Raw genomic sequence first — 14563 nt, 5'->3', positions numbered from 1 at the left:
TGGAGCAGCACTATAAAATGATGCGTTTTGAAAAAAACATGTTTTCCGATGACAGGATCCCTTTAAGGGGGTAGGCAGTAAGTTTCTAGCTGACAGCAGGAAGGACATCATCTAAGTCCTAGTATGTGCTATAGTTTTGCAGGCAGCAGGAGGAACATCACCTAATATACAACATTTAAAAAAATAGAAAAAGGAATGTGTCTCCAGTTGTGACTGGGGCCCCACAGCTAGTGCTCAAATGGATTGCAATTGCCTCTTGTGTGGCAGCTGTTATAACATGCATGCTGACATCTAGAGAGAGAAATATACTGTATAAATGAGGGATTTTTGTTATGTACTTCGGAAAATTTGTATCTGAGGCAGCCCTCATGTATTGATTAAATCAATATGAGACATTATAGTCTGTTTCATTATTGTTGTGATTTGATCTGGAAAATGTAGGGGAGGGGGGAATAAAGATGTTTAGAATATGGTTTAATTGGAAAAGAATACATTTACACATTTGTATCCACAATCTCGAGCACCAAAAAGCAAGATCTGGCAGCAGCATTAAATGCTCTTCCACATGGACGTTTCTGCCCTCATTCCCCCAAGGTGGATCTTTCATGTGTTTCACTACAGGGGGATGCAGGAAGAAATGCCCACGTGTAAGAGACCTTACACAAATGCAGGCTGTGCAGGCTGCAAACAGAGACACACGCGGCAGGAAGGTGGGAGGGTTTTCCTTGCTTCAGCCTGTCAGTCAGTGCTGTGACTATTTCCTGTGAGAGAATGAACAGACACTCCCACCCCTCAGCCCCCTCAGGCTTGACTCAGACGAGGAAAAGGATCTCTCTTTAACTCTGATATTTTTACAAGGTAAATGCTTTCAAAACATTTTTTTTCTGCATCAATTCATATTTTGGGGAAGGAGGAATAATATAACCAAAGAGGAATATTATATAAAATGTCTCATTTAAAAGATACTGGTTTCCTAAATAGTGCCCATTCCACTAGCAAGAGACGAGAAATATCAGCATGGTTCACTTGTGTTAAGAGCAGTATGACCATTCTGACATATCATGACAGTATGAGCCTGAATGTGCCAAAGGCTACACAGTATCCACTACAGTTTGTATGTATGTTTATATGTCTGACAGATCCTGTTATGACTCAATGGGGGTAATGTAATTACAATGGCAAAGAGAACACATTTGTAAATAAAAAGTCGCATGCCGCAATGTAATATTCATCATTAGGCTTTTATTGCATTGCAAATCTTAATTGTGCATTGCAAACCTTTAACAACTGCTTAAAGGTAGCGTAAACTTTTTGAGCAAATGTAACAACGTTTTAGTTTTATTACATATACTGCTCAATTTATAAAATTTGCATTCACTATCCTACTGTCGTGTGAGGGCAGCGCCGGGTCAGGCAGGCACGGATAGACGCAAGCGTTCATATGGCGGATATGCTCACTCCCTTTCTGGCTTTAGGGCACAGAAGGGCGACCAGACAAGGGGTAGGAGAAAGAGAGATGCCCCTCCAGCTTTGTGCCCTAGGCACGTGCCTACTCTGCCTACCCCTAGTTTCAGCCCTGTGTGAGGGGCAAAGTGTTCGCAAAGGCAAAATTGTTCATTTTGTGAACATCTATACGTATTGCAAACTATTTTTGCGTTCGTGGCCAATATTACATTCCCCCCAATGTATTCCGAATAAAATTAGAGTGATATAAAGGTTCTGTGAGGTCATTTAAAAAATGATGATATGTACTAGCAAAGGTAGTGTAAGTAGGGCAAGCAAGGATGTGTATTGAACTTTTATTTTTATGTTAAAACTCAAAACAAACTAAATCCAAAAATTGCAAAATAGTACTAACTTTGAGAAAAACATTGAGCATTTTGCAACAGCCGCAGTGAATGGCCCCAGCATTTAACAGCCACAGTTAGTGGCCCCCGGCATTTCATTACAGGCTGAGTAAGTGGTCCATTACCATTTCATGACAGACACAGTGTGTGTGGCCCCTCAGCATTTCATGACAGGCACAGTATATGTGCTGCCCCACTATTTTATGACAGGCACAGTATTTGGGCTCCCCCAGCATTTTATGACAGGCAAAGTGTGTGTCCCCTGCAGTATTTCACAATAGGCACAGTGGGTGCCATCCAGCATATCATTACAGACCCCCCCCCAAACATTATGGGGGCATCTTGGTGAGAGCAGGGAGAGGAATAAGATCGTGCAGAGTGGAGGATAAAAAGCTGGGAACCTATGCACTTGGCAGAAACAGGGTTGCCAAAAAAATACCGGCCTTCCTATATTTTCATGGTTTTTCCCTATAAATAACATTGACATCAAGCAACATTTTTACTGGCCAGGTGGCAACCCTACACACAACCTCTGTCAGCACCTTGTTTTAATTGCCGATTTTCACACATTTACTGTTGCTTAAGTACCTTTGCTTTTCATGGACTGGCAAAAACCTGTATTCTCTCTCTCTAGTTAGAACACCCCTCCCCTCATATACTATGGGCATATATATGCCAGGGCATGTGTGCAAGTAGCTGCAAACCAACATCCCACTTTATACAATAACTAGTAGCATTGCGTGTCAGTTGAGAGCAATAACTAAGATGGCCAGATGTCTAAAGTATTGGGAGTCTTGGGACATGCTGTGTCTCAACACCACACTACAGTTGCTGTTTTGTTTTTTTATTTTTTAAACACGGTCTTAAAATAATTATTTACCAATAATTGCATTGGTTAACTTTCCTTACATGCTAAACTTTCCTAGGCAGAGCAGCAAACACAACGTAATGTCATGTGCCTTGACTAAAGCAACCTGAGAAACCTGTGCAATCACTGTTGCAGAAGCAGTCCCTAGAACTACCTGCTTTTTATCTGGAGAACAAGTAAAGAGCAGAATTTCACGGGGGAGTAAAAATGCAGTGTGAAGACCAAAATAAAAAGGAAAAAGAGGTGCAACCCCAGATTGGGTCAAACTCACTAGAGGCAGGTAAGATAATGAGGTGACCAGATGCCCACAACATGGTGACATGTTGATGCCATGTTTTGTTTGGGCCAAAATGCTAAGAAACTCTAGTTCTGCAAACCTAAGCTACAGTGAATGCTACATTTTGCATTGTGCTGGGGTTCTGGCATCAGTTATAGTTATAAAATCTGTACATTTCATCGCTGGGAAGACCATACATTAGGGGTAATATACTTCATTGCTAACATACATTATGCCAGTTAAAATGTCCAGCATAAGTTTAAAAAGCCAAGGGCTGGATGTAGCTTATGCGCACATCGTTTATCACTGTTTGTAAATGAGTCCTTGTGTGTGTTGCGCACATACTAAAATAGACAGCAGTGTGTAAAGGCTGCCATACACAGGGAGATCCAAACGAGTGGATCCCTAGGGCCCAGCGATCGGATCTTAATGCAGGCAGTACAGGTAGTCGGATCGCGGGGTCGAATCAACGAACAGATGCGGCTGCGATCTGACGGGATTTTTAACCCTGCCCCCACTTTGTCGGCAGCTTCTACAGGCTCGTGTATGGGGGCCTTTAGTGTTGTACAGTGTTGGAAGATATATATTAGGAACACCAAGGGGTGTACTTTAGCACAGTTTATGCATAACCTCCCATTTACCAGAAACTTTTATTTCAAATCTTAATAATCAAAATTATGATCTATCTAAACTGTTTTTAGAACATATCATGCTGCTGCTGTTCTATTGGCCACCAGCTGAAAGGAACAGTTCAGTGTAAAATGAAAAACTGGGTAAATAGATAGGATGTGCAAAATAAAAAATGTTTCTAATATAGTTAGTCAAAAATGTACTATATAAAGGCTGGAGTGATTGGATGTCTAACATCACTGAACATAACCCAACTTCCTGCTTTTCAGCTCTCTAACTCTGAGTTAGTCAGTGACATGAAGGGGGCCACATGGGACATAACTGTTCAGTGAGTTTGCAATTGATCATTGATGCAGGTCAGATTCAAAAGCAACACTTATGGCCCTTGTGGCCCCCCTCAATTCACTGATTGGTTACTGACTAGTAACAAATCCTTGGAAACCAAGATATCTGTAAAGCAGGAAGTAGTGTTCTGGCTATTATGTTAGACATACAGTCACGCCAGCCTTTATACATTACATTTTTGGCTAACTAACTATATTAGAAACATTTTCATTTTGCACAGCCTATCTATTAACCCAGTTTTTATTTTTACACTGAACAATTCCTTTAAGAGCTACACCATTTTAAGATGTCTTTCTTTCTTGTATTCTTTTTTAATAGGAACCATATTAACAACCCCAATTGGATACATTGAATCCTGTTTTATGACAAAGAATGGCACCCCCCGACAGCCATCAGTTTGCAGTCTGTCGCGTGGTTGTTTAAGGATAAGCAAAAGTGTCTTCAACAACCCAGAACATTCACTAATTGGGTTAGAGCAATTCTCACATGTCTGGTAAACACACCACGTTTTACAACTTTATACTGTCTTGTTTTTATGATACCATAAATAAAGGTCAAGAACACCTGCAGCTGAAGCTATCTATCTATCTATCTATCTAAATATATATATTGCTAATGGAATGTCTCTACTGTAAGAACCATGCTCACATATCAGATGTGTCACATGTTTTATCAGCATAAGTCAAAACACCCACCCAGGAACCCTAATCCATAGAATCTTTTTTTTTTTTAATCACAATAATTGCATATTCGTTAGGCTGGACATAAACTGCCCAATGGAATCTCACACACATTAGTGGTTAATAAATTGTCAGTCCATCAGTCTCAAGACAAAACAGCTAGCCCAATGCGCATTTCGCCCCTTGAAGAGAGTTCCTCAATCGCATTGCAAGTGGAAATAGGCACATGCCCAGGGGTGTAACTATAGAGGGCAGACCCTTCGGCTGCAGGGTGGCCCAGGAAGCATAGGGCCCCTTGAGTTCATAATTTATATACAATTTCAACTTCTAAAGATTTTGGGGGCCTGAAAAATAATTTGCTGTGGGGCTCAGTAATATCTAGTTATGCAACTGTACGTACATGCCCTTAGCAGTACAGATACCATTTTGATATTTTTTGTAGAAGGTACTAATAATAATTTTTGCACATTTACAAACCTTTGTTTGGTGTAACTTCATCTTATTTCCTTTTTTCTGGCATATGCTGACGTACACCAAGGCCTTATGCTCATTGATGGTTTGCATCAAAGTTGGTGTAAAATTGAATTGAAATTAGTTGGTTTAGGTTGCAGTCTGATAAGGCTCAGGGAAAATAAAGGTTCCTGCTTGCTGCATAATCTGACTTTAATTCTTATAGCATGCAGCATCATAGTAAGGGTCAGGCCACACTGGGCGTTTTGGGGAGATTTGGTCGCCTGGCGACTAATCGCCTCGTTTATGCGGCGACCAATCTCCCCAAACGCCTTCCCTGACTCTGCGCCGGCTTATAATGAAAAGTCGCCCGAAGTTTCCTCATGAGGCAACTTCGGGCGACTTTGGAAAACGAACTGCCGCATGTAATTAGCGCCGGCGTTTTTTCATCTTAAGCCGGTGCAGAGTCAGGGAAGGCATTTTGTGAGATTGGTTGCCGCAAAGACGAGGCGATTAGTCGCCAGGTGACCAAATCCCCCCAAAACGCCCAGTGTGGACTTACTCTAATAGTACAAAATGTACACTACAGTACACTTAAACTGGCATGCAAAGAAGTCTGTAATCCCCTTGGGCGGTTTGGAGACCTTGTTGGCCAAATCTGTTAACAGGCCTCTGTTGGACAACCCTATTGAACATTTTTTAAAAGAATGACTATAATTTAATTTTGTATTTTATGTATGTGTCTCATATAAATAGAAGAATGTATATTTATTTGCTTTTTGCCATTATCCCCCCACCCCCCAGCTCCGATTATCAGGGCCATAGACATTTGAGAAGGGCCTTAGATGGAATTCCTCTTAGCAGGAACAACACCCTTTCACAGCTTGTACAAAGAGACAAAGAAAAAATCTGCATTAAAATAAATTCATATTTATAGCTTGCTTACTTATGCTTCAAAATAAGCATTTCCACTTCATTTTTGTAAAATAGAAAGCCTGCTGAGGTTTCTAAGCAAACAAAAAAAGAGTTTTCTTTTCACAATACTAGTTAGGCTGGAAAGTTGGAAATATTTGACAGTCAAAATAGTTACCCCTTATGTCATCTTTTACTTTCTTTCCAGGATTGTGTTTGTATTTCATAAAAATGGTCGATTGAGTTGCAAAGCTAAAGTCCAGCCACCAAGACTGAACGGCGCAAAAACTGGCGTGTTTTCCACAAGGAGCCCACATCGCCCTAATGCAATAGGATTAACTCTTGTTAGACTTGAAAAAGTTGAAGGTAACAATATATTTATGTATATTTATGTTAAATAACAAGCAGTGGTATAACTACATTGGAATCAGACCCGCTACTGCAGGGGGTCCGAAGCCTCTGTAGGGGGAGTTGTTGATTTTTTTTTCACGTTGACGGTTACCCAGGATTTCCCACGCAGCACGGGTCACCTGTGAACAGTGATGAGCGAATCTGCACGTTTCTCTTTACCAAAAAATTTGCGAAACTGCTGAAGAATTCAGTAGGAGATGATTTTTCCAATGCATGACAATTTTGGGATGGATGATTCTAAAAGTGTAAATGAACCATTTAGTGTTAATTTAAATGCTGTATGTGAGTGATGAGCATTACAGGAATGCAAAGCTGTCTTAATTTTTCTATTTATGTGTTCTCTACCGTGAAGTCCAGGAAAAAGTAGTGTTTTCCTCCTACGTCTCCGCTTTTCCTTCATTCCGCATAGTGTCTGGCTCCTCGAGTATGTCTGCTACACAACATGCAAATTCCATTGCTATTTATTGGTGTTGTCTAACTGGTATAAGCTATTGACTGGAACTGATTACTCATATTGTGTAAAACCCATTAATTCTAAATGTAGAACTTAAATACTGATTCCTTAAACACTTAAACAAAAACAAAATTAAGATCAAAACATCTGAAATTGCCTTGGAAGCAAAGCGTGCAACTGGGTTATGAATAATATATATAGTAGAAGGAAAGCAAAATCTCTACAAGTTGCCAATATGTAAGGGACCCCTTTTATTCTAATTGCTAAGATCTTACACATCTTAGCAATTAAAATAACTTGGGCAAGGTGCCTAACCCTATTGGACACAGTTACACCATATGGGCTGAACAGAGAGTGTGAGATAAAAAACTTTATTGGATAGATTACTATTTATACATTCATTCCTCATTTTATTTTTTATATTGTAATTTTGATATTTCAATTTGATATTATTTTCATAAATTCAAGTAATACCAATTAATTTACTTAATAATTACCTAAATATAACAAAAAATTAATTGAACCAAATAAATAAGTAAAGAGTAAATGGAATGGTATTAATCTCTCCAATATATGTTTTACTAATTAATAATCTGTTGGAATAGGCTTGTGCACCTTCTCTACAGAGAAATCCCTTATCTGTCAAAGTGTTCCATTAATGGGTTGGATACGAACAAAAAATCAAGTAGAATACAAAGGAAATGGTTCGGAATGTTTATAATGAACATATTAATATTGTATATTAACTAGGTTTTCTTATATCTATATGGATATGTACTTTTAATTATTATCAATAATGCAAAGATATATATGAGTGAACAAAAAAGTTTTTATTAACATAAGTGCACTATCCAATTATTAAGACATTTAAACTAAAACTAATTTATTACACTAATATTTGCTAATGAATTGATCACAAAATGGTTAATCAAGAATTTATTTATTTATATTTATTAATACAACACAGTACTTTTTGTGTATATATCACATTTTATTTATCTATTTACAATAGTATGACAACATGGAGTATAATAAATTATTAATACAGATCATATATCTGAAAATATATATACAACATTAGGAAAAAGTCATTATATTTAGTAAAAAACGAATGTCACTTTGGTATAAGGATTATATTACTTTGTTTCATTTTTATATATATAATCTTAAGAACTTGATTGTTGTTTCACAAGAATGTTTCTTCACCTTTAATTTATTAATGATATGCATACATGTCACTATTTAAGCACCTGCACAGGTATGCACTAATTACTCTGATGAAGTGTCAGGTTTACTGACACGAAACGCGTTAGATGTGAATCCCCCTCCTCAGCTATGTTAAAGCGCTCAATAAAGCCATTTATTTGATACTAACAAGCCAGACTCCGATAATGCTTTGAACAGCGATATACAGCGATGACAGAGAGTGTGTGAGAAGGTGCCTAACCTACCTTCACTGGGGATTTTATGTGACCTTTTTTTTTAAGGGCTCAACAATGCTAAAAGGAAGGGAGGGCATTTCCTATACTGTAACAACGTTCAAGAAAAACAACCGAGTGATCACATGGTCTTAACAATGCAAACAATCATGCACTTTATAATTTCTATAAAAAGGTTTTATTCAATATATAAAAAAAAAATCAAACCCCATAAGCAATAGCCTCATATGGTTCATGCTTTCCCACTGCCTGTCTATGAATAAGTGCTGGGAACGCATGAAATCAGACCCGGACTGACAATCTGTTGGTTCTGGCAAATGCCAGAGGGGCTGCTATAAGGTGCCATAGGGAGTCACTATTTAGTGGGCTGGTGGTGGCTGTTAGGGCCTCTGTGTGGGCTGATTGGGCCTCTGTGTACCTGAAATGCCAGGGCCTATTTTAATTCTCAGTCCAGACCTGCATGAAATGCATAAAGCTATTTCTTACAGGGTTAACATTTTTCTAAAAGTATGTACCACATCAATATAATACAAAGGACGATGGTGGTTTATTGGGATCAACTGAGCACTCTGTCAAGTCCAATATCCATTTTTTATTTGTGTAGAAGGAGTGCATAATAAAAATAGCAGCAAGTGTTATGTATAAAAGGGGATTTTTCCTTCATCAGAAAAAATATGTATATTTTTAAAACACACCGGTAGTAAAAAGCCAGTTTCATTTTCTACAAGGCTTTAAAAGTACATTTCAAAAGGGTATATTTGCAGTCATTCATTTTGTGTTCTTGATCTTTATATCTTGCTGTGCAACATGTTAATTAAATGCCCAGTGCATGTGCCAAGTCCCAGAAACCATCACTTCACAATAGACCAAGGTGGGGAAGGGGTTGAATCACTCTGTGAGGGGGAACTGGTCCCTGCAAGCTCTCACAGAATATCATCAAGCAGGCTATACATTTATATTTATTCTTAGATGTTTTTATGTGCCTAGATAAGACCAACAAGTCAAAAAAGAGTGTATATTTTCCATTTAAGACAGACATCCAAGTGTTTGAGTTGTGCACTTAATCTATTGCAAGCTGGTAAAAAAAGTAAAAATGTATTTTTACAGGTAGCACACTTTACTTATCTGGGATTGATATTATACACGGTACGCCAGTTGTTGACATAAAGCCTTATATTCCGGAGTATGATTCACCACAACCTACAATCCCATTTGAAGATGTGCAGCGGAAGAGCCCATATAAACAAGATGAGAGTCCAAACTGTGCCTTATCTGAAACCTATACAGAAACTGAAGAAAAATCTACAAGGCCTGATCAGCCCACCAGTGACCATTCACCACATTCACCAGACTCTGAGCAGCACATACCAGACAACCCCTCTAAGATTACTGACATTCCCAAAGAGACAAGGAAATTAGAAGATCAAAATTTGAAGAGAACAGAAAAAATGCCTTTTCCTATTTTTGAGGATCAGTATCCCAGAGAACCAGAATGTGAAAAGGCCACAAAAGATGATCTGTTAACATTCACACAGGAAAAGGCTTCAAAATCAACTGCAGCCAACAATAATTGCAGAACTGGGGAAAGCTTTGTTCCCACCTGGGTAAGAGATGCACCTGTGGCCATATTAAAAGTGAGGTTTACTCCCCATGCAGAGAAGGAACTGATGCAGTTTAAAGCTCCAAATTCCACAGGTATAACTCTCTTACAATAACTGTTAATGCATGTTAATAATATAAACCAGTAACTATATGCTAAGAAACTTGGCAGAGGTTGGCCTCTTCTGGGTGGTATCAGAGGAGGGCCAATACTGTACTTACTAGTTTGCCACAGTGTCTGTGTGTACAGACAGCCATATCTTCACACTCAGGCTTAGACAAATATGGGCATATTTATTATGCTGTGTAAAAAATGTCAGGATAACACAACACACATCGCCAGGCTTTGCCTTGTAAAAAAACGGCGTAAGATTTTTATGCGTTTTTTTTTCCTTAGAGTGACTTCTGCCAGAAGCAATGCTTTATAAAGGACCAACTTTGGTAAGAAAATATCAATTTGAGCCCTGATTCTCTATCGTATTCATGTTCCCATAGGTGAGCCATCATTTCGATACTTCCAGTCTCCAGAAGAAGCAAAATGTGCAATAAGCAACGTGCTGTGTGCTGATCCTCGATCTGTGTACCGGAGGAAGCAGTGCCAGGACCGTCTATTTTATTTCAGTCTGGACACGGTTCATGTTACCTGTTGGTTTGGTGATGGGTTTGCAGAAGTTCTTCGAATACAGCCCATCAGAGAGAACGCGAAAGCCCAGAGCTGACACAGACTCACTGAATATGATGTTCATCTTTTGCCATTTCTATAAATACATGTCTGTTAAACTGTATTCTTATGTGTACGCTATTTTGTCATATGAGAAGTTTCACCAATTGCCCTATGCTTCCTCTCATTCTATTTTAGCTCCTCTGACAACCCTGATACAACTGGGGTATGAGTCAGATGAAAGGAAATGCCTTTTTGAGTTAAGCCAAACACAGTTCTATGTGCAATTGCTTAGTATTTTAAATGTATGTAATAACAATGAAACATTTCAGTGGATGCTTCATCAGAATAATGTGCTATATGTGTGAATTTTGGAAGTACAGTTGGGTAGTGACTGCCCTTATCTGTTATTAGGAATCGTTCAGGATAAAAGTTCAATAAATCACATTCAATGTATAGTGTAAAATACTTTTTGATATATGCCACCTAGTAGCAGTAGTCATAACTCAGGAAATATCCTGGTGCTGCTTCCATTCATAAGTATCTTTTGGGCCACAATACCAAGTCTTGCCACTGTGGGGCAATAAAGTGTATTTTCTCTGAATTATGTGGGAATTTGGCACATTTATATATTGAAGCTGGATTGCGTGAATGCATTCAAGCATAAAAATGATGTTTTAATGTTGCTTTTATTATTTCCCGATTTTTAGGCTGAATTAAAAGTATGCTCAGACTTTTATCTGTCCACTTACTGTTATTTCTCCCCTTGAGATGTACTGCACATAGTGGTGTAATTTCAGGTAAGGAAATCATAATGGTCGTCCTCTGACTTGCATAGAACAATTTTTCAATGCTCCCTATGGCTTATTAAACAGAAGTAAGCGAACCGTTATGGTTGCCATGGGTTGCTAGGAGTCAGGTTTATCATTGCATTACATTTAACATTAAAGTGTAGGCCTAAATGCTCTGTTTATATTTATTGTTAACAATAATGCACATTTGGTCAGTCATTTGGATCGTTGCCTAAATGCATAGCTATATAGACATTGCACTGATCCAGTACATCAACATTGCCACTGACTAGGGTATTCATTCACCAGTCCCCAGGAATGAAATAATGATTGGTGGGCAGCTCTCTCAAATACAACCAATTGGCATGCTGAAAATTATAGTGATATTCTGACACTCACTGTTCATTTCTATATGATTTTTAAAGATAGAAATGGGGTGAAAGCAATATGTTTAAAATCCCATAGAAGTTAACAGACAATGGAGCTATTTGAACTGTAGCTAGTACTAACTTTGTTCTTTGATAAATATGCCCTTGTCTGTTAGTAATCTGTAGATTAACTATGAATTTCTATATTGGGGTGGGAGTCACATAAATGGAGTAAAAATGCATAAGAAATGTGTATTATATTTATATGATTACAGTAGAACCCCAATTTTACATTTTGTAAGGGACCAGGAAAATATGTAAAATCTGGGAAAATGTAACATAAGGGATATAAGCACAGGAGTCCATTTTACTTTGCGATACAATATTTACTGTGTTAATAACAAGGGTTAAGCATTGCAGTGTTAATGTTACACTATGGGGGGCATGTGCAAGGCCTCTGTTAGTCACATACACAACCTAAAGCAATAAGTGATTGATGCAGGACTGTAAAAGGGGCAGATTAATTGAAATTGACCATTTACAGGCAGAACCATGGCAAAATATACATCTGCTTAGTATTTTAAAGCAGGAAAAAAAAAGCAGTTTCTGGATACATCAGGACAAAATTTTGATCTAAAATCCGGGAAAACATTACTTAAAATCAGGGAAATGCACCCATTGAAATGCATTATAAATTGGTGGGGCCACAAATAAAAAATGTAAAATGCGGGAAAACTTAAAATCGAGGTTTCACTGTATTATAACCAATCTGGGATCTGCAAACCCATAAAATAGGCAGCATTTACTGCAATACCACATTCACCCTGCATGTGGCAATATAACATCCATCTCTTAAACTACTGCTTAATTCCTGTTTTTGTAAACTTTTTACCCAAGTATATAGAATGTTTTGTGAATCAACAGAGCGTAGTTGAGCAATTATATGAGGGTATTCTATTCAATCCTAAAAAAATATAAAAATTATTGTTCAACAAAGGTGCCAAAAATGGGACTGATAAATGCACATTCCCTGGCCTGTATTTTATTACTAATGAATTTTTGCAAAGTGCTTGCAATTTCAAAGTTGTGTTGACAAATTTATGATCATAAAGCTGCTATATACCCACATCAAGGCAAACTCCATATGGGGCCCTAACTATTTACCTCTGGTCATATTTTGCATAGATGGCACAGTGGCGGATTAGTGGTATGTGAATCCCTGAGGCTACACTTTCAATAGGGCCCCCTTCTAGGCTACTCCCACTTTGTGCATCCGGATTTGTGCAGAACCTGGCATGCATGCTCTCTACACTGGGTCAAGTTTAGCACACGCCAGTGATATAACTGGCGCACACCAAACTGACCCAGTGTAGAGAGCTTGGGTATGTGTGTGAATTTGCAGGCATCCGGTTACACGCATGGGCCTTGCCTGCCTTCTATCTTCTCTCAGTCCTAGAAGCACCCTGGATCCAGTGCATATAAAAAATTAATATCAGAAGTTTCTATTTTTAAAAAGCTAGATGAGCTCCTGATCACTCTGGACCCCTAGGCAATAGATAAGCCTGTGCATTAATGGACCCCTGGATGGGCACCTCCCTGATGCATTTCTTGAGAAAGTTGTTTCCTGACTGAAGCACTGATCTCAAGACCTGATCCTCCATTAAATCAGCAATATGGGCAATAGGGCCTATGGTTAACATCTACTGCCATAGATTTGCTATGGTCTTAACGATGGGCATACATTAAAAGATTCACTCATTTTGCGAGGTCGCTAAATAAGCAGACCTTTCCTTGATATGCCCACTTTGAAGGTATAAGGGAAGATATTGGTAGAGTCGGTGCTTTAGAGGGCCCCTTACAACGGAAGCTGCCGACTCAGCCTGCCAGCAGCTTTTATAGGCCCTTGTATGTAGGAAAACTATACCCCCAGAACGTAGGTCTCTATAAAAAGATATTGCATAAAACAGCTCAGGTGTAAAACCATGCTTCATGTAAATAAACCATTTTCATAATCATATATTTTTTTAGTAGTATGTGCCATTGGGTAATCATAAATAGAAAATTGCCATTTTAAAAAAATTAAGGGCAGCCCCTGGGATCGTAGGTGCACAAAACATACCAAACCATACATGTTAGTTCACATGAGCAAATTAACAGACAGAGTTCTGTCTTTTGCTTCCAAACTTCTTCCTGTTACAGTCAGAGTTGTAGTATTTCTGGTCAGGTGATCTCTGAGGCAGCACAGAGACCATCACAAAATGGTGGTTCAAGGCAAGAGATGTAAAAGGGCAATATTTACTTAAGGTGGCCATACATGGAGAGATCCGCTCGTTTGGCGATGTCGCCAAACGAGCGGATCTCCCTCCGATATGCCCACCTTGAAGTGGGCAATATCGGGCTGATCCGATCGTGGGCCCTAGGGCCCAACGATCGGATCCTAACGATGCCCAAACGGGCGGTCGGATCGCGGGACCTCATCAACGAATAGATGCGGCCGCGATCCGACGGGATTTTCTGTCCCATCCGATCGAGATCTGGCCGACCTTTACACACATATATATATATATATATATATATATATATATATATATATACCCCTTTGGTGAGATTGTTTAATATGATTTTCCTTTAAATCAGATTCCAGCCTGGCACTATCTGCAAGGACTTCATATGTTTTCTTTGTGTCTGTGTGGATGACTTCAATTATCCAGACATTGACTGGGGTAATGGGGTTGCCAAGACAGAAAAAGCTAGTAGGTTTGTAAATATGCTGAATGACAACTTTTTATTCCAGCTCGTTCAAGAACCTACTAGAAATAACTCTCTTTTGG

General features: G+C 38.7%; 1 protein-coding gene across 1 annotated transcript; it reads left to right on the top strand.

Annotated features, from left to right (window-relative positions):
- Nucleotides 1–798: 798 nt before the first annotated feature.
- On the top strand, nt 799–11310 carry trmo.L (tRNA methyltransferase O L homeolog; the record flags this gene model as incomplete). Its single annotated transcript, NM_001095828.1, is given in 6 exon segments — nt 799–858; nt 2774–2995; nt 4286–4460; nt 6218–6375; nt 9421–10008; nt 10408–11310. Coding segments are annotated over 5 exon segments (1218 nt in total). The 3' UTR covers nt 10632–11310.
- Nucleotides 11311–14563: the final 3253 nt, after the last annotated feature.

The sequence above is a fragment of the Xenopus laevis genome, chromosome 1L (genome assembly GCF_017654675.1).
Source record: "Xenopus laevis strain J_2021 chromosome 1L, Xenopus_laevis_v10.1, whole genome shotgun sequence".
Taxonomy (NCBI): Eukaryota; Metazoa; Chordata; class Amphibia; order Anura; family Pipidae; genus Xenopus; species Xenopus laevis.
Note: the sequence above shows the minus strand (reverse complement) of the source record. Positions and strands in the feature narration are given on the sequence as shown.